Source organism: Oryzias melastigma, linkage group LG22, assembly GCF_002922805.2.
Source record: "Oryzias melastigma strain HK-1 linkage group LG22, ASM292280v2, whole genome shotgun sequence".
In the NCBI taxonomy this organism is placed as follows: domain Eukaryota; kingdom Metazoa; phylum Chordata; class Actinopteri; order Beloniformes; family Adrianichthyidae; genus Oryzias; species Oryzias melastigma.
The window spans coordinates 11,159,742-11,174,072 of record NC_050533.1 but is presented as its reverse complement, the minus strand read 5'-3'; the positions used below and the strand labels follow the sequence as shown (position 1 = coordinate 11,174,072).

General features: G+C 37.0%; 1 protein-coding gene across 1 annotated transcript; it reads left to right on the top strand.

Annotated features, from left to right (window-relative positions):
• The first annotated feature begins 4,198 nt into the window (after positions 1-4,198).
• LOC112160022 (snake venom 5'-nucleotidase) lies at positions 4,199-13,418 on the top strand. The gene is made up of 9 exons (XM_024294368.2): positions 4,199-5,396; positions 5,494-5,716; positions 6,625-6,813; positions 6,894-7,091; positions 7,158-7,312; positions 8,478-8,586; positions 8,681-8,830; positions 10,734-10,934; positions 11,201-13,418. Exons 1-9 carry the CDS (start codon positions 5,049-5,051, stop codon positions 11,362-11,364), a joined length of 1,737 nt encoding a protein of 578 aa, XP_024150136.1. The 5' UTR covers positions 4,199-5,048; the 3' UTR covers positions 11,365-13,418.
• The last annotated feature ends 913 nt before the right edge of the window (positions 13,419-14,331 follow it).

Sequence of the window (14,331 nt, the reverse complement as noted above, 5' to 3'; positions counted from 1 at the left end):
GACGCTAGAATTGATATGGACGTCTTCACCTCTTAGAATAGAACTCAAAAAGAGTCGATTTTAGGCAGCAAGCAATCAGGGATTCACTGCACGGGTTGTAATTGTCCTTTCGCAAGTTTGATAAAGAATGAACTTGAGCTGAGACGAATGTGAAGGACCGCTTTCCTGGAGGTATGGGGGGGGGGGGGGGGTCTGTGGTTTGTTTGAATGTGTGCTGAAGACAATTCTCAGAGAGCAGACAAGTGCTAATAACACGTTCAGCGACGGTGCAGATTAGGCCTGAAGGAGTGTGAAAAACAGCATGACAAGCACAGAGATGAAATGCAACCAGCAACCTCATTGTGCCAGGGTAACTCTGAGCCTCCAGGGATCTAGAGTTAAAATTATAGGAGTATTATTGTATGTTAGAACAGAATAAAAGTGTTTTCTCATTTTAAGTCTGATTTATTTTCTTTTTCGTCCAAAAAAAGTGTTCACTATTACTGCATTTTTCTGAGTCGCAGACATCAAAAAAATGCATATAAAAGAAAAAAAGTCTTATATTAGTTACACTGGAGTATAAGTCGCACTTTTAGGAGAAATTTAATAAAAAAAAAAATATAGAAACATGAATGGACATTTCATCTTGAAAGGCAAATCATAATAACGAAATACATAACCGTCTGGTACAGTCTGGAATTTTGAGCGTTTCAGCTGTAAAATGGACCCAATAAACAGTACCGAACTGTAGTTCCATTGAAAAGTGGAACCGAATGGCTTAGCGGAGCTGCTGTATAGCCGCCAGCTGATTGGCAGAAAGTGATGACGACATTAGAAAGCGCCAATATAGCGCTAAGCTAGCGTTTCTGTTTTCCTCTTTAAGGCGGTATTCTTCTTAGCCGCCCACAATCTTCTTCCAAACAACATTAAATTCATGTTAGACACGATGTACAAATGTAAGAAAAAGATGAGCTGCTGGATGAATATTTGCTATTTATTTTTAAAACCCACATATAAGTCGCACCTGAGTATAAGTTGCACCACAAGTGAAATTATGCAAAGAACCTCAACTTATTTTCCGAAAAATACCATAGTATTATATTTTTTTCAAGCTGATACTTTTGTTCTGTGTTGCTAACAGTAGCTTAAGCAGCTAAGTTGATTTTCCCCTATATCTTGAGCAAAAACTACATAAATTAGCTGATTTTTTTTATTTATGGTTTGATGTCTTTGTGACTTTTCCTAATATATGTAAAAAGCCAAATGTATGTACTGTATTAATCAAGTCTAAATTACTGTAAAACAATTTGTAAAGAACCTACCTCTCTGATGTTTTTGTTAATGAAATCACTTTTGTCTTGAAATTTTACCCTCTGATGCATGAATTATAAAAGCCTTGGACAAGATTTATTTTTTCACAAATATTTTATCTCTTTAGTAGCTGTCCACTATAGTGACCACCAAATGAAAACAGTGATGCAGATGCTAAGTTCCATCAGTTTCTACATAGTTTTTCTAGTAGGTTTTTGAAGAATTTTGAGTTTTCTTTGAGTTTTTCCTTTTTAATCCTTTTTTTTAAAACAGAATTCTGCAAAAAAACACTGACTGTATATAAGAACTGGACATAGTGAGTGTGACATCACCGATAGAAAATGGTTTATTTCTGGATTCAGCGAAATAGTCAATTGAGTTGCCTATTTTTTTTTTTTTGCAACGCTGCCATGTTTTAACCAGACAACATAAGTAAGTAGCAATTGCAACCAGTCTCGCCAATCAATAGTGAGTCTGTTGGAAGGCCACACCCCTTGCACTTGAAGGCGGTCTTGGGAGATTGTTTCAATCAGACTTTTCGAATGTTCATAACATTTGTCTGTTGAGGCATCAAACTGGTCAGTTTTTAACTTGAATAACTTGCACTACAGAAAATATGAAAAAATTATATTATTAGCAAGAACATGTTAGCAAGAGATAGTAGGAAAAATTGTTATTTTGACTAATATAATGACTGAGTAATCGCCGTTTTTTTCTCGATAGAAATCTATAGGATTTTGGCTTCTTGGAACCAGAGGGTATTTCCTGTTTGGAGCATAAAGGAGGGTGGGTCCAGTTCTCTATATACATTCAATGGCAAAAACAGCTAAAAACCAAGAATGTAACTTAACTCTCCGATATTGTTTTTGTTGAAGGACGTTGATGTTCTTGGTTGAATGAAACACATACAGGTGGAAAATGGCTTCCCCGTCCTGACAGAAAGTTCATCTGGTTTAACATCTCTCAGTTTATTAACATTTATGCTCATTTGCAGGTTTTATTTCGGGTTACCGTTTGTTTTAATGTGTAGAGGCTCATCCTCTGAGTTTCTGGAAGAGTCTAGAAACATTGATTGAACAGAGCATTCAGTGGTGAAACTCTACTCCACTCTACTTTATTGGCTTCACGTCGACCGTCCTGAGAAACGACACTATTGCAGGAGAAGTCAAGAGCTTTAACTCATCCTAAAGAGGAGCTGGTCGCAGTGAGGAGCGCTCGAGGACGTTTAGGTGTGAAGAATGTTTACGCTTCACGAGTGAAACACCATCTGGCTTCTATCTGTGTCAACACAAGTGTCACAGCATCACATGCAGCCTGTGGCAGCTCTGGCAAACACGAGAGATGCTGCACATCAATCACTTGGTGAACTGATGAATCTTCTGGTGCTGGAACGAAGCGCACGGCTCACTGACGCTGAGCGCTGGCAACCACGTGGAGGTCGTTAAATCAACCCCATAGACGAGTGGACCTCAACCCGTGATGTTGAAGTTTAAAAAACGCTCCAGCGGCTGGTTCCTGTCCTATTTCACTTCTTTTAAATCGGCGCTTCGACTTGGACACCTCGCTGTAAGAACTTTGATGCTGGCAGCTCGTCAGCGTGCAGCATGATTTAATCATAGCAGCACACTCACAGCGACAGATGCTCATCTCACCCTGTTGTGTAAAATTTTCCACACAAAGAGACTCACTAATGAAGGCTGCCGCATTTGATAACGGACATTGATGCAGAAGATCAGTCAGTTACACGTCTGTCTAATTAGTCATGCGGAGTTTTCTTAAATTCAGTTGGAAAAAAAAGTATAAAATTAATTAAAAACATATTTGTAATGATCTAAATTGATCAGTTGTTAAACTAAATCTAAAAAGATGTATTATCAGCAATTAACTGATATATCAGAATAGAGCTGTGAAAGAAGAAGTCTGGAGCGAGATTTGCCAGATTTGCACCACCTCAACAGCCCCTCGCTACTCGTCCATTGTAAAAACTGTGGGCTACATGGACGTTTAGTTTGTTCTAAACACACGTCACATGCCCGGTTGGAACATAACTTTAATTTTAAGAGCTTTGATTTCAAGAAATGCTTTTTTTTTGTATTTTATTTATTTTTTCTTCCTGGTCACTCAGGTGTTGTACATACAAAAATAAGAAAACACTTTATTCTTACATACCACACTTTACACACATGTGGATCTTCCACAATAAAAAAAAAAATCTTTAACATTGTTGATTTAGGAAAAAGCTTATTTTTTTGTAAAATTATATTATAAATGAAAAAAAAATGATTTGGATTCTGAAAAATATATTTTTACTGTTTAAATAGGCTCATATATATTTAATCAAGTCTGAGTAAAGCCCCGCCCACACCAAGGCTGTAACGTTCTAATTGGTTCTGAGTGACTTTTCTCTCATGTTTGATGTCACCTTGATAAAAAAAAAAAAAAAATTTGGTTTATTTTTTTTGCTCAACCATAAAGCAATAATGAGTTAAAAATTAATGCGAATGGGTAATATTTTAAACCACGCATACATGTTTTATTTTAAAAAAATCTAAAATAAGAGGAAGAAATTGACTTTTTTTAATTTAAAACTTTGATAAAATAGTTTTCCATCCATCCATCCATTTTCTTAACCGCTTCTTCCCTTTCGGGGTCGCGGGGCGCCGGAGCCTATCCCGGCTACTGAAGGGCGAAGGCGGGGTACACCCTGGACAGGTCGCCAGTCTGTCGCAGGGCCTCAATCACACACCCATTCACTCTCACATTCACACCTAGGGGCAATTTAGAGTCACCAATCAACCTATGAGGCATGTTTTTGGACGGTGGGAGGAAGCCGGAGTCCCCGGTGAAAACCCACGCATGCACGGGGAGAACATGCAAACTCCACACAGAAAGGTCCCAGCCGGGATTCGAACCGGGGCCTTCTCGCTGTGAGGCAAGAGCGCTAACCACTGCGCCACCGTGCAGCCCTAAAATAGTTTTGTTACATTTAATTATTTTTTTTACTTTCACTTTGTTCAAAATGTCCCTTCTTACATAAACTCAATTAAAATTTTAACGTTTTTTAAAACCCTGTAGAGATGCAAATGTGTGGATATTCATATTATTTTCTAACATTTATTTTAAATTAAGGGATAATGAGTTAGATATATATTTATATAGGTAAGCTTGTTTAAAAATGTGTTTCATTGCCAACTGTGATGTAATGCTTATTTCCACCACTGTGTGGCGCTAATTTTGAGGTCAGTTACGTCAATACGTTGAATTTATTTTTTAATATATAAATATTATCGGGAAAACATGTCATAAGTAAAAAAAAAAAACTATCAGATTTTATTTATTCCGCTTTTGTTTTGTCTCAGCTCAGACAACAGAGTGTCTGTTAAATATTTAATTATTTTTATCGTTTAATGTGGTGATAGACAACAATAGATGTATCTGTTGTTGATTGAGAAATTAAAGTTTTTTTTATGCCAAATCGTAAAAAAATAAAAAAAATTAAAAAGTTTTTTCTGCGCTTTAAGAAATAAATAATAAGTTCTGTGTCGCAGAAAACAAACTTGACACTTTTTAAACGATTTATTTTCTTTTTAATCTTTTTTTTCAGTTGTGCAAAAGTTTTGTTTTGTTGTCATGAAGTTTCCGGTATAAATCTGAAAGGGAAAGTTTGGTAAACCCTCCTCACTGTCCTGGATGAAGCCGCGCCTTCTCCACTCATTGCGCTCTTGGCTCACAAGTGCGCTTTTACGCACAGCTGCAGCATGACTCCACGTCGGCGCCCCGGCGCCCTGGGCGCTTTGCTCTGTCTCCTTCTCCGCCTGGACTCGTGGCGCGGAGCGTCCAGCTTCGAGCTGACTCTGCTCCACACCAACGACGTCCACGCTCGCATCGAGGAGACCAGCGAGGACTCGTCCAAATGCCACGAAGGCGCGGACTCGTGCTTCGCGGGGGTCGCCAGGATGTTCACCAAAGTGACGGAGATCCGGAGAAAGGAGACGCACGTGTTGTTTCTGGACGCAGGAGATCAATTTCAGGGGACGGTGTGGTTCAACTACTACAAAGGCAAAGAAGCGGCGCATTTCATGAACAAACTTGGCTATGACGTCATGGTAAGAATAAATTAAGATCTTTTCTCCAACAAAATTCCTTACATGTTGATTTGGACAAAAACGTTGAGATGAAATTCACGTTTTCTTTAATTCATAGACTTTTGGAAACCACGAGTTTGACAATGGAGTGGACAGTCTGACCCAAAACTTCCTCCAGCGCGTAAACTTCTCCATGGTGTGTGCCACCATCAAACCGCTCCACAGTCTGGTTACCAACATGAGCCGCTACTACAGACCGTACGCTGTTTTTACTGTGGGCACAGAGAAAGTAGCTGTGGTTGGTTACACCACCAAAGAAACCCCTTTCTTATCTGCTCCGGGTAAGCTCTAAACTCTGAAAACCTTTTATATGTTTGGTTACATTTACGCATCTCTTAAAGTTAGATTAGAACACGTTTTCCTTCAGACTCCCTATAATGGTGAAAAATGTCTAACTTTAATACAAATCTACCCACATTTAATAAATATAAATAGGTCTAAACTGTAAAAAATGCTGAGGTACTTTGACTGGTTCTAGTCTGCAGAAACAACCCATCTACAATTAATATTTAAAATATATTTGCACAAAAAGCATTTCTATGCAGAAATATTTAAGAAAATATAAGTTATATTTATTTAATAGTGGAACAGATGCATGAAGGATGTTTTTGTGTGAGTGGAGGGAACTGGTAGTGAAGAAGAAGGTTTGAAATCTGCGAGATGACTGAAAGAAAATGATAAAATTTAATGTTTTCATCTTGTGATTGAAAAGTTTTGGCTCGATGGTTTTAAACTAGCAAGAAAAACTGCATCATTATAGCATAAGAATGCATATTTAATCTTTATTGGTTATGTAATTAGGAGTTTAATCGTATTAATCATTTAAGCGTTCGGTATTTTAATTATAAATAATTTGACTTTAGCCAAAATCTAAAAAACTATGTTGTTTTCTGGGACATTGCTTCTTTAGAGTGGAAGTAGTTAATTAGAAATTCACAATTTTTTTTCATCTGCTCCTGATTCACAATGATTTGAGTAAAGAAATACTCAGAAATTGATTTTTTAGCTTAATTTTCTTTATGTGTGTCCTCCATCAAGAGAAAAATGCAACAAGAACTTGTTAAAAACATAAAAAATGTTGTTTTTTTTCATATCGAAGTGGGTCTCTAAGTCCTTAAGAAGCTAGATGCTTTTATTGTGAATGAATGCTTTTGATCACATGTTGGTTTTTATTTTCTGCACGTTTCAGGCCCTTATCTGGAGTTTGAGGATGAGGTAGAAGCCCTCCAGAACCAGGTCGACGAACTAGAGAGGCTGGGTGTGAATAAGATCATCGCTCTGGGACATTCCGGCTTCGAAGTGGACAAAGACATCGCCAAGCGTGTGAGAGGAGTTGATGTAGTGATCGGAGGACACACCAACACCTTCCTGTACACAGGTGCTTTTCTCGAAGCAACGTCTGCTGCAACAGGAAACATGCAGCACAGCGTGAAACCACAACCCTGCTTTTATCAACAGGAAAGCCCCCTTCTACCGAAGTACCGAGAGGTCCTTATCCTTTCTCTGTGAGCTCCGACGATGGGAGAACTGTGCCGGTGGTCCAAGCGTTCGCCTTCGGGAAATATCTCGGCTACCTGAAGGTGACGTTCGACGATGCTGGGAATGTTATAAAAGCTGTTGGAAACCCGATCCTGATGAACAGCAGCATCGCTCAAGGTAAACACTCGCCTCTCGTGTTTGTCATAACAGGAAGAGAAAGTTCATGGCAGGTTCTCCCCTCAGATCCAGGGATCTTGTCGGAGGTTGAGAAGTGGAAGAAGGGCTTGGAGCAGTTCTCTTCCCAGTACATCGGACAAACTTTAGTCTACCTGAATGGAACGTTTGAAGAGTGTCGATTCAGGGAGTGTAACCTGGGAAACCTCATCTGTGATGCAATGGTAAATAAAGTCAGTTTTGAGTCTCACTCTTCAGCTCACAAAGCTGTTTCTATTTCCTGTTTTTATTATATCAAACATGGATGTTAAGCCTTATGCTGCATACACACCAATCATGTGATGTGCATTCTAGATAGTAGCATTTAGCATTGAGTGTCATTAGTCTGAGCATTTTCAAGCATCTGGTTTTCAATTAAGAAGTACTCAGAAACACAGTTTAAATCACAAAATCTTTTATATAGTTCCTCTATTATGAGATAAAATGCTACAAGATGATGTTAAAAACACAAAAAAGACAATTTTCATTCTGAAAGTGTTCATTACTACCTGTCGCCTGCAGCATGCTTGTAGTAAAATGCGTAATGTTTTTTGTTTAAAAGCAGGGCTCTGCAACCTGAGGGTCCTGGACCCACAAGTGGCTCTTTTATTCCTCCATTGAAGAAAAATGCTAAAACTTTTAATAAATAATTGATTTGTCAGTTATTTTTTCTCCAATTATTTTTAGATTTTTAAACTGAGATGATCTTACATGAGTAAGATGAGAAATTACACTAAACCAACTGGCATTAAAATTCACTCATGTCAGTCAACTAACCAAATTGATCATAAATTGTCAGTTTTTTAACAGGTTTATTCTTATCTTATGTCGTATTGCTTTTCAGAGACAGTTATAAAGAATAATTATGAGTAAATCTACTGTATCAGGATCTTATTTGACTTGGAATGTATTTTATTTTGAAAGGAACTTGTCTATAAAATAAATATAACACTGTTATTAATCAGTTAATGGAAACACTTACAAACTATGTTTTATAAATGAGTGGCTTAATCGCTGCAAAAACATAAATTGAGTTCAGTTTTATTAACAGTACAAGTGTAGCTGTAGATTTTGGTTTGTATGAAAGTGGACCAAATGGCTTTATGTAGCATTAAAGGTTGCAGACCCCTGCTCTATAGCGGTCTAGGACCTTGATATAAGCTGCAGCTCATCTGCGTGACTCACAAGTGTTTCCATTTTCAGCCCATAAGGGCTGTAATGACTAAATCATCTGTCCGTGTCTGCCATGTTTATCGTTAGGACGCTGTTTTTTTGGACTTATAATAACAATACCAGGAGGGGTAAACTGTTGGAGTGACTTCCTGACTTTTATTTTCCTTTTGATGTTAGATATACAACTATATCAGGTATTCCAGCGACCTGCAGTGGAATCACGTGGGTGCTTGTATGCTGAACAGTGGAACCATACGGGCAACAATCGACGAACGCAGAAAAAATGGTACATTTTTTTAGGTGGTTTTTCAACGTGGGTGCATCATAGCAAAAATACTCTGTACAGGAAGTTGATTTATTATTATTTATTTTCTTCACAGGCTCCATCACGATGGAAGAGATTCTCAGTGTCATGCCGTTTGGAGGAACTTTTGACTTGGTCCAGCTGAAGGGATCCACAGTGAAAAAGGCTTTTGAGCATTCTGTTCACAGATACGGGGGAATGTCTGGAGAATTTCTTCAAGTGTCAGGTCAGAGGCTCTCCAGCTCGTCTTTGGACGCTTATAGACGAGACATGAAAAGAATATGAACCCCTTCTTATCCTAGTTTTAGATTTAAGATCTACAGTTGGAGAGAAACATGGACTTTTTGTCATATTAATGCCAAGATTATAGAATAAGATTGCATGAAAAATAAGACTGCCATGTAAGCACAATCATATTCATTCATCAAAATCGGGTGTCTGAACTTTTCGCCAATAGTGCCAACCAATCGGGCTGACATTCTATGAACCATTACAATAAATTTAAATGCAAATATATGGAGCTCCTAAAGTTACATCGAAGTAAAAGAAAAAAAAAGAGGTTAAAAAAAAAATTCAGGTTACTGTCTGGTGAGCACCAGTTACTATCTGTTTTTTTTTCTTTCTAAAAAAATGTTTTTTTTTTTTTGGTTACCATCTGGTTAGGACCAGATACTATCTGATTTTTTTAAACCCTTTTTTCTTTTTTTTTTACTTTGATGTCCCTTTAGGGCACATGTGTCAAAGTCAAGGCCCGGGGGCCGGATCCGGCCCGCCGGGTAATTAGATGCAGCCTTCATTTTATTTTATTGTTATTAAAGGCCCGATGTAAACTTGCGCTCAATTTGAACTTGTATAATTTCAACAAACTATATATTTATGGAGAGTGAAATGTTAAAAGTTATTTAAGGTTTTAGTTATTCTGGAATAATATTCCTGGCTTTTTATTATTCATAATTATGTTAAAAAGTTACGGTTTTTATGAGTTAAGTTTTAAAATAAATAACAAGTTTAAAAACTGGCATTCTGCTAGCTTTTTGGACTATTTTGATATTTAGTAAGATTTTTTTAGGGTTTTAGAGTTTAGCTAATATTTCAGCTACATGCTAGCTGTTTTGGTTAACCAAAGTCTTCATTTTTTTTGGCTAATTTGGCATTTAGTTAATATTTTAGCTGGCTATTAGCTTTAGCATTTTCAGCTATTAGCTTCAGTATTTTCAGCTATCAGCTTCAGCGTTATCAGCTATTAACTTCAGTGGTTTCAGCTATCAGCGTTATCAGCTAGTTTCAGCGTTTTTAGCTAACAATGTCAGCATCTTCAGCTATTAGCACTAGCATCTTCAGTGTCCAAATTTAGCTTACAGAATTCACACTAGCATTATTGCAGGTAATTCTATTTATAGTTCATAATTATGTTAAAAAGTTATGGTTTTAAAGTTTTAAAAATTTAGTTTTAGAATGTTCAATAAATGTTTATCCTGTTCGGCCTGCGACCTAAGGTGTGTTTTGGATTTTGGTCCTTGTGCGATTGTTTTTTTGTCTCCATACAAATGAACTATCAAAGACATTTTTGTTGCAATGGCAAACTTCTTACATTGGAAAACTTTTGCTTCTTTGCTGACATTCTCCACCATTTTCATCACCCTGCCAACAAATTCACCATCAGTAAAAAGTTTCTGCTTCATAGCTCGTTTTTTTTTGTAATTTTTTTCTCAAGTTCTTGTGAAAAACTGCTGTGCCTTTAAAACATTTTCCAGATGCTTCAGTTTTCACACCATTGTCTTGCCGTAGTTAGCATGTCTTGTTTGGTAGTGCCTCTTGTCTTGATAATGTCAGCAGAAATTATGTCACTTTTTACTTTGGCTATCAAGTTTTAGAACTTCAGACATGAAGTTGCTCCTGAAAAAACAAACAAATAAATCAGAACGGAGAGTTTTTCTAATAAAAAAGGAAGTCAAACTCATGACCTATACTAAATAATCCAAACATAGCACATTCAGGAAGAGCTTTACAATGGCAGACACTCTTGAGACAGGGGCATTGAAACCATGAACAATAACAGAGAATTCCTGTCAGCTAAAGGGGTGTTTAAACAAAATCCCTTCATCATTTTTTCTCCTTACATCCTCCAGGTATCCGTGTGGAGTACGACCTCTCCAAACCTGTGAACCAGCGCGTTGTGTCGCTGTCAGTGCTTTGCACAGAATGCCGCGTTCCCAAGTTTGAACCGCTGGACCCCCAAAAGACGTACACCGTGGTCATGAACTCATTCATGGTGGGTGGAGGCGACGGCTACAGCGTGATCCAAGATGAATTATTGAAGCATAACTCAGGTAAGAACTTTTTTTGATAAACAAGATCTTCCATTTCTGAGCTTTTCTGAGTTTGTCTGAACACCCCAGACAAAAAATATGAATTTCTCAGTGATTCATCAGAATCAATCCCAAAAACATTACTCAATATTCTACTTCTTTCCCTCCCTGTTCATCTTAGAAATATTTGTTTTTCCCACACAGTATTTATTTTTTAATCCCCTTTGGGATAACAAAAAGGACACACCTTCAGAGCAATTCATTATGAGTTTCTCCTATTTCTCCAGGTAATTTGGACATCACAGTTTTGGCCGAGTACATCAAGGCCATGGGACGCGTGTACCCCGCAGTAGAAGGCCGCATCACCTTCAGGAACTCTGCAGCTTTTGCAGCTCCCAGTTTGGGCCTGATGCTGCTGAGTTTTTGTCTTTTACTGAACCTCTGGATCTGATGCAGAACTTTTCTGGTCAATGAAGGAGCTTGATGGGTCAATCAAGACGTAAACTACAGGTTTGCCTTCAGACTGACTCCAAAATAATAATAATAATAATAAAAAGAATACATAGAGAATATGGCAAAAAAACTTGAAAGGGCGTCACTTGGTTTTAAACTCGTCCACCTGAGGCAGCAGCACTCCACCCACCGAGAGAGAGCAAACTACCTATATAGATATGGGAAAAAAATAAGTGTCTTTAAAGTCAGACATTACTACCGCTCAATGATGTCATCAATAGTCGCCAGTCACCTACGTTAGCTGCCAGCCAAGGAAAATAGAAGTGGCAGCGCAACGGCCGAGATGTGGCCGCGGAATCGACAAAATTCATATATATAATCCCACACGGAAATAATTTTTGAACTAAACAAACGGCTGAAGCACCGCCGTTTCCCTGCTGCTTACAGCGTCTATTTAGCGGTTGATCAAGGGAGGATGCGTTTACACGTGATTGAGGAGTGCTCTGGCAGTGGCGTGGACTCCGGCGTCTGTATCACTGCGATTCCACGAGCATGCATAACGTTGGCGTGTCTAAGTGTGTGTAGCAGATTTTCCAACTTTTTATGGCCGTCAAATCCTGTGGGACCAGGCCTTCAAGGTGTCCTCTAATTCTTGCAACTATTACTAACGGTATTTTTCTATTGTTGACAACCATAATCTAATGAGCTTTGGTTGTTTTTCCTCCCTGAACTAAAATCACAAAAGAAATGATGGATGGCTCAGCTGGTTGGGTGAAACTAACGGTTACTAAAAGCAGTTACTTTCTTGAAAAACTTGTTTATGTGGATGTTGTCTGACTTGTCTTGCTGTTTGTCTGTTGGTGTACATGACTGACATATAACAAAATGAAGAAATTGTGGAGTGGATTTTCAGTAATGAGGGTGTTCCCTGTGAACAACTGTAACGGATCGGATAACTCACGCTACCAACAGATTTATCACCATGTGATGACAGCCATGTATTATTATTCATTTACACTCATATTTCTGCTCCAGTCCCCTAAAATAAGCCTAATGACATTTCATAAAAATAGACCCGCTTTTATCAACCGGCAAAGGGAAAAGTTTGATGAAATATTGAGTTAAAATTAAAACTTTATAACTACACTTTGGGTTTAATAAAGCTTTCAACTGTATAAGGTCATAAAAACACAGTTTTCTGATTCTTAAACTAATTAGACTAAATTAATGGTTCATTAAAAAAAAAAAAAAAGTTTCTAATTCAGTGACAGATGGGAACAAAAATAGGAGCACATTCCTGTTGTTCCACATCGCCCGGGGGACCGTGTGCTGCACAGGCTTGTTTAAAACTGTTTGTTGCTCTTTCTTTAGGAAGTTAAACTTTTAGCTGAAGCAGAGAATTAAGGACAGAAACCAGCTTCCCTGAAACAGTAGAATTAGACATCAGTGAAGTTGAGTCATGGCATCTGGACTTGAAATCTCCACTCCAAGTGGCCTCTTGGTTGCAACAATCTAAGTATCTGCATACTATGATAGTGCCACCACTGTGCTTTACAATAGCCTAATGTGTATTTTGTACAGCTTATTCTTCATCTGTCTTTAATTTGGATGCAAAAGTTGCAAGAAAATGTTAATATTTTTTTATATTTACTCAAAAATATGTTTTTAAAATACTTTTTTTAGGCCTGACAGCAGTAAAAAATAAAAACTGCATCAAACCTTACTTGGATGAGTTATAATGTTTTACCGCTCAGCCAAGTGCCTTTCAAACTACTTGGATGAGTGGTAATGAAATGTTTAAAATAAGATTTTAAGACCAGATGGAATATTCTACTACCAAAGTGGCTACACACCATGATAGTGCCACCTCTGTGCTTTACTACAGGTTAATGTGTAGTTTGTATAGCCTAATTTGAATGCAAAAGTTGCAAGTATGTTTTAAATATTTTCATATTTACTCAGAAATATGTTTTAAAAAGTACATTTGTTTTGAGATCTGAAAGCTGTATAAAACTTTATGTAAAAACATATTAAAAAAAGACATTGTGTAAATTCTGGGTTTTTTTATTTTTTATTTCATGCTTTGCAATCTGGGGGAAATGATAAAAATCCAGAAACTTTTATTTTCTTGTAATGAAAAATAAAATACTTAGACAATTAGTTTTGACTAGGATTTTGTTTTGGGGTAAATTTTGTCACTTTTAGGGAAAAAAATTTTGACAAAACAGGAACTTGGATATATGGTAACGTTTACCATACATGTAAGTTGCAAAATGTTTAAAGAAAGAAGATTTCAAGGCCAGATGCAATATTCTGCTACTTGAGTGGCTACATACTATGATAGTACCGCCACTGTGCTTTACTATAGTCTAATGTGTATTTCGTACAGCTTAATTTGAAAGTGGCAAGTATGTTTTAAATATTTTCCTTTTTACTCAAAAATATGTTTTAAAAAGTGCCTTTTTCATTGGTTTTGAGGTCTGAAAGGAGTAAAAAAAACTATCAAATGTTATGTGAAAACATTATAAAGAACTTCAAGATATATTTTTTTAATTCTGTATTGTTTGTATTTTTTATTTCATGCTTTGCAATCTGGGGAAAAGGATAAAAAAGCAGAATTTTTTATAATGAAAAATAAAATATTTAGACAATACGTTTTTTTGCTTAAATTTGTCACTTTTAGGGAAAAAAACTGGAGAATGTAAACAAAACGGGAACTTGGATGAATAGTAAATGTTTAAACGAAAAAGATTTTAATATTCTACTACAAAAGTGGCTACATACCATGATACAGCCACTACCATGCTTTACTATAGGCTGATGTCTAATTTTTGCAGCTTATGCGCTTTGTCTTTCATTTGCATGCTTAAGTTTAAAGTATATTTTAAATTTATACTCGAAAATGTTTTAAAAATGACATTTTTTCTTTGTTTTGAGGTCTGAAAGGAGTAAAAAGTGTATCAAA

Bases quoted from the DNA above. Each gene is read 5' to 3' on its own strand.
- LOC112160022 (XM_024294368.2), top strand. From the start codon at position 5,049: ATGACTCCACGTCGGCGCCCCGGCGCCCTGGGCGCTTTGCTCTGTCTC. The intron at 7,092-7,157 runs GTAAACACTCGC...TTCTCCCCTCAG, and splicing joins GAACAGCAGCATCGCTCAAG to ATCCAGGGATCTTGTCGGAG. The intron at 10,935-11,200 runs GTAAGAACTTTT...CTATTTCTCCAG, and splicing joins ATTATTGAAGCATAACTCAG to GTAATTTGGACATCACAGTT.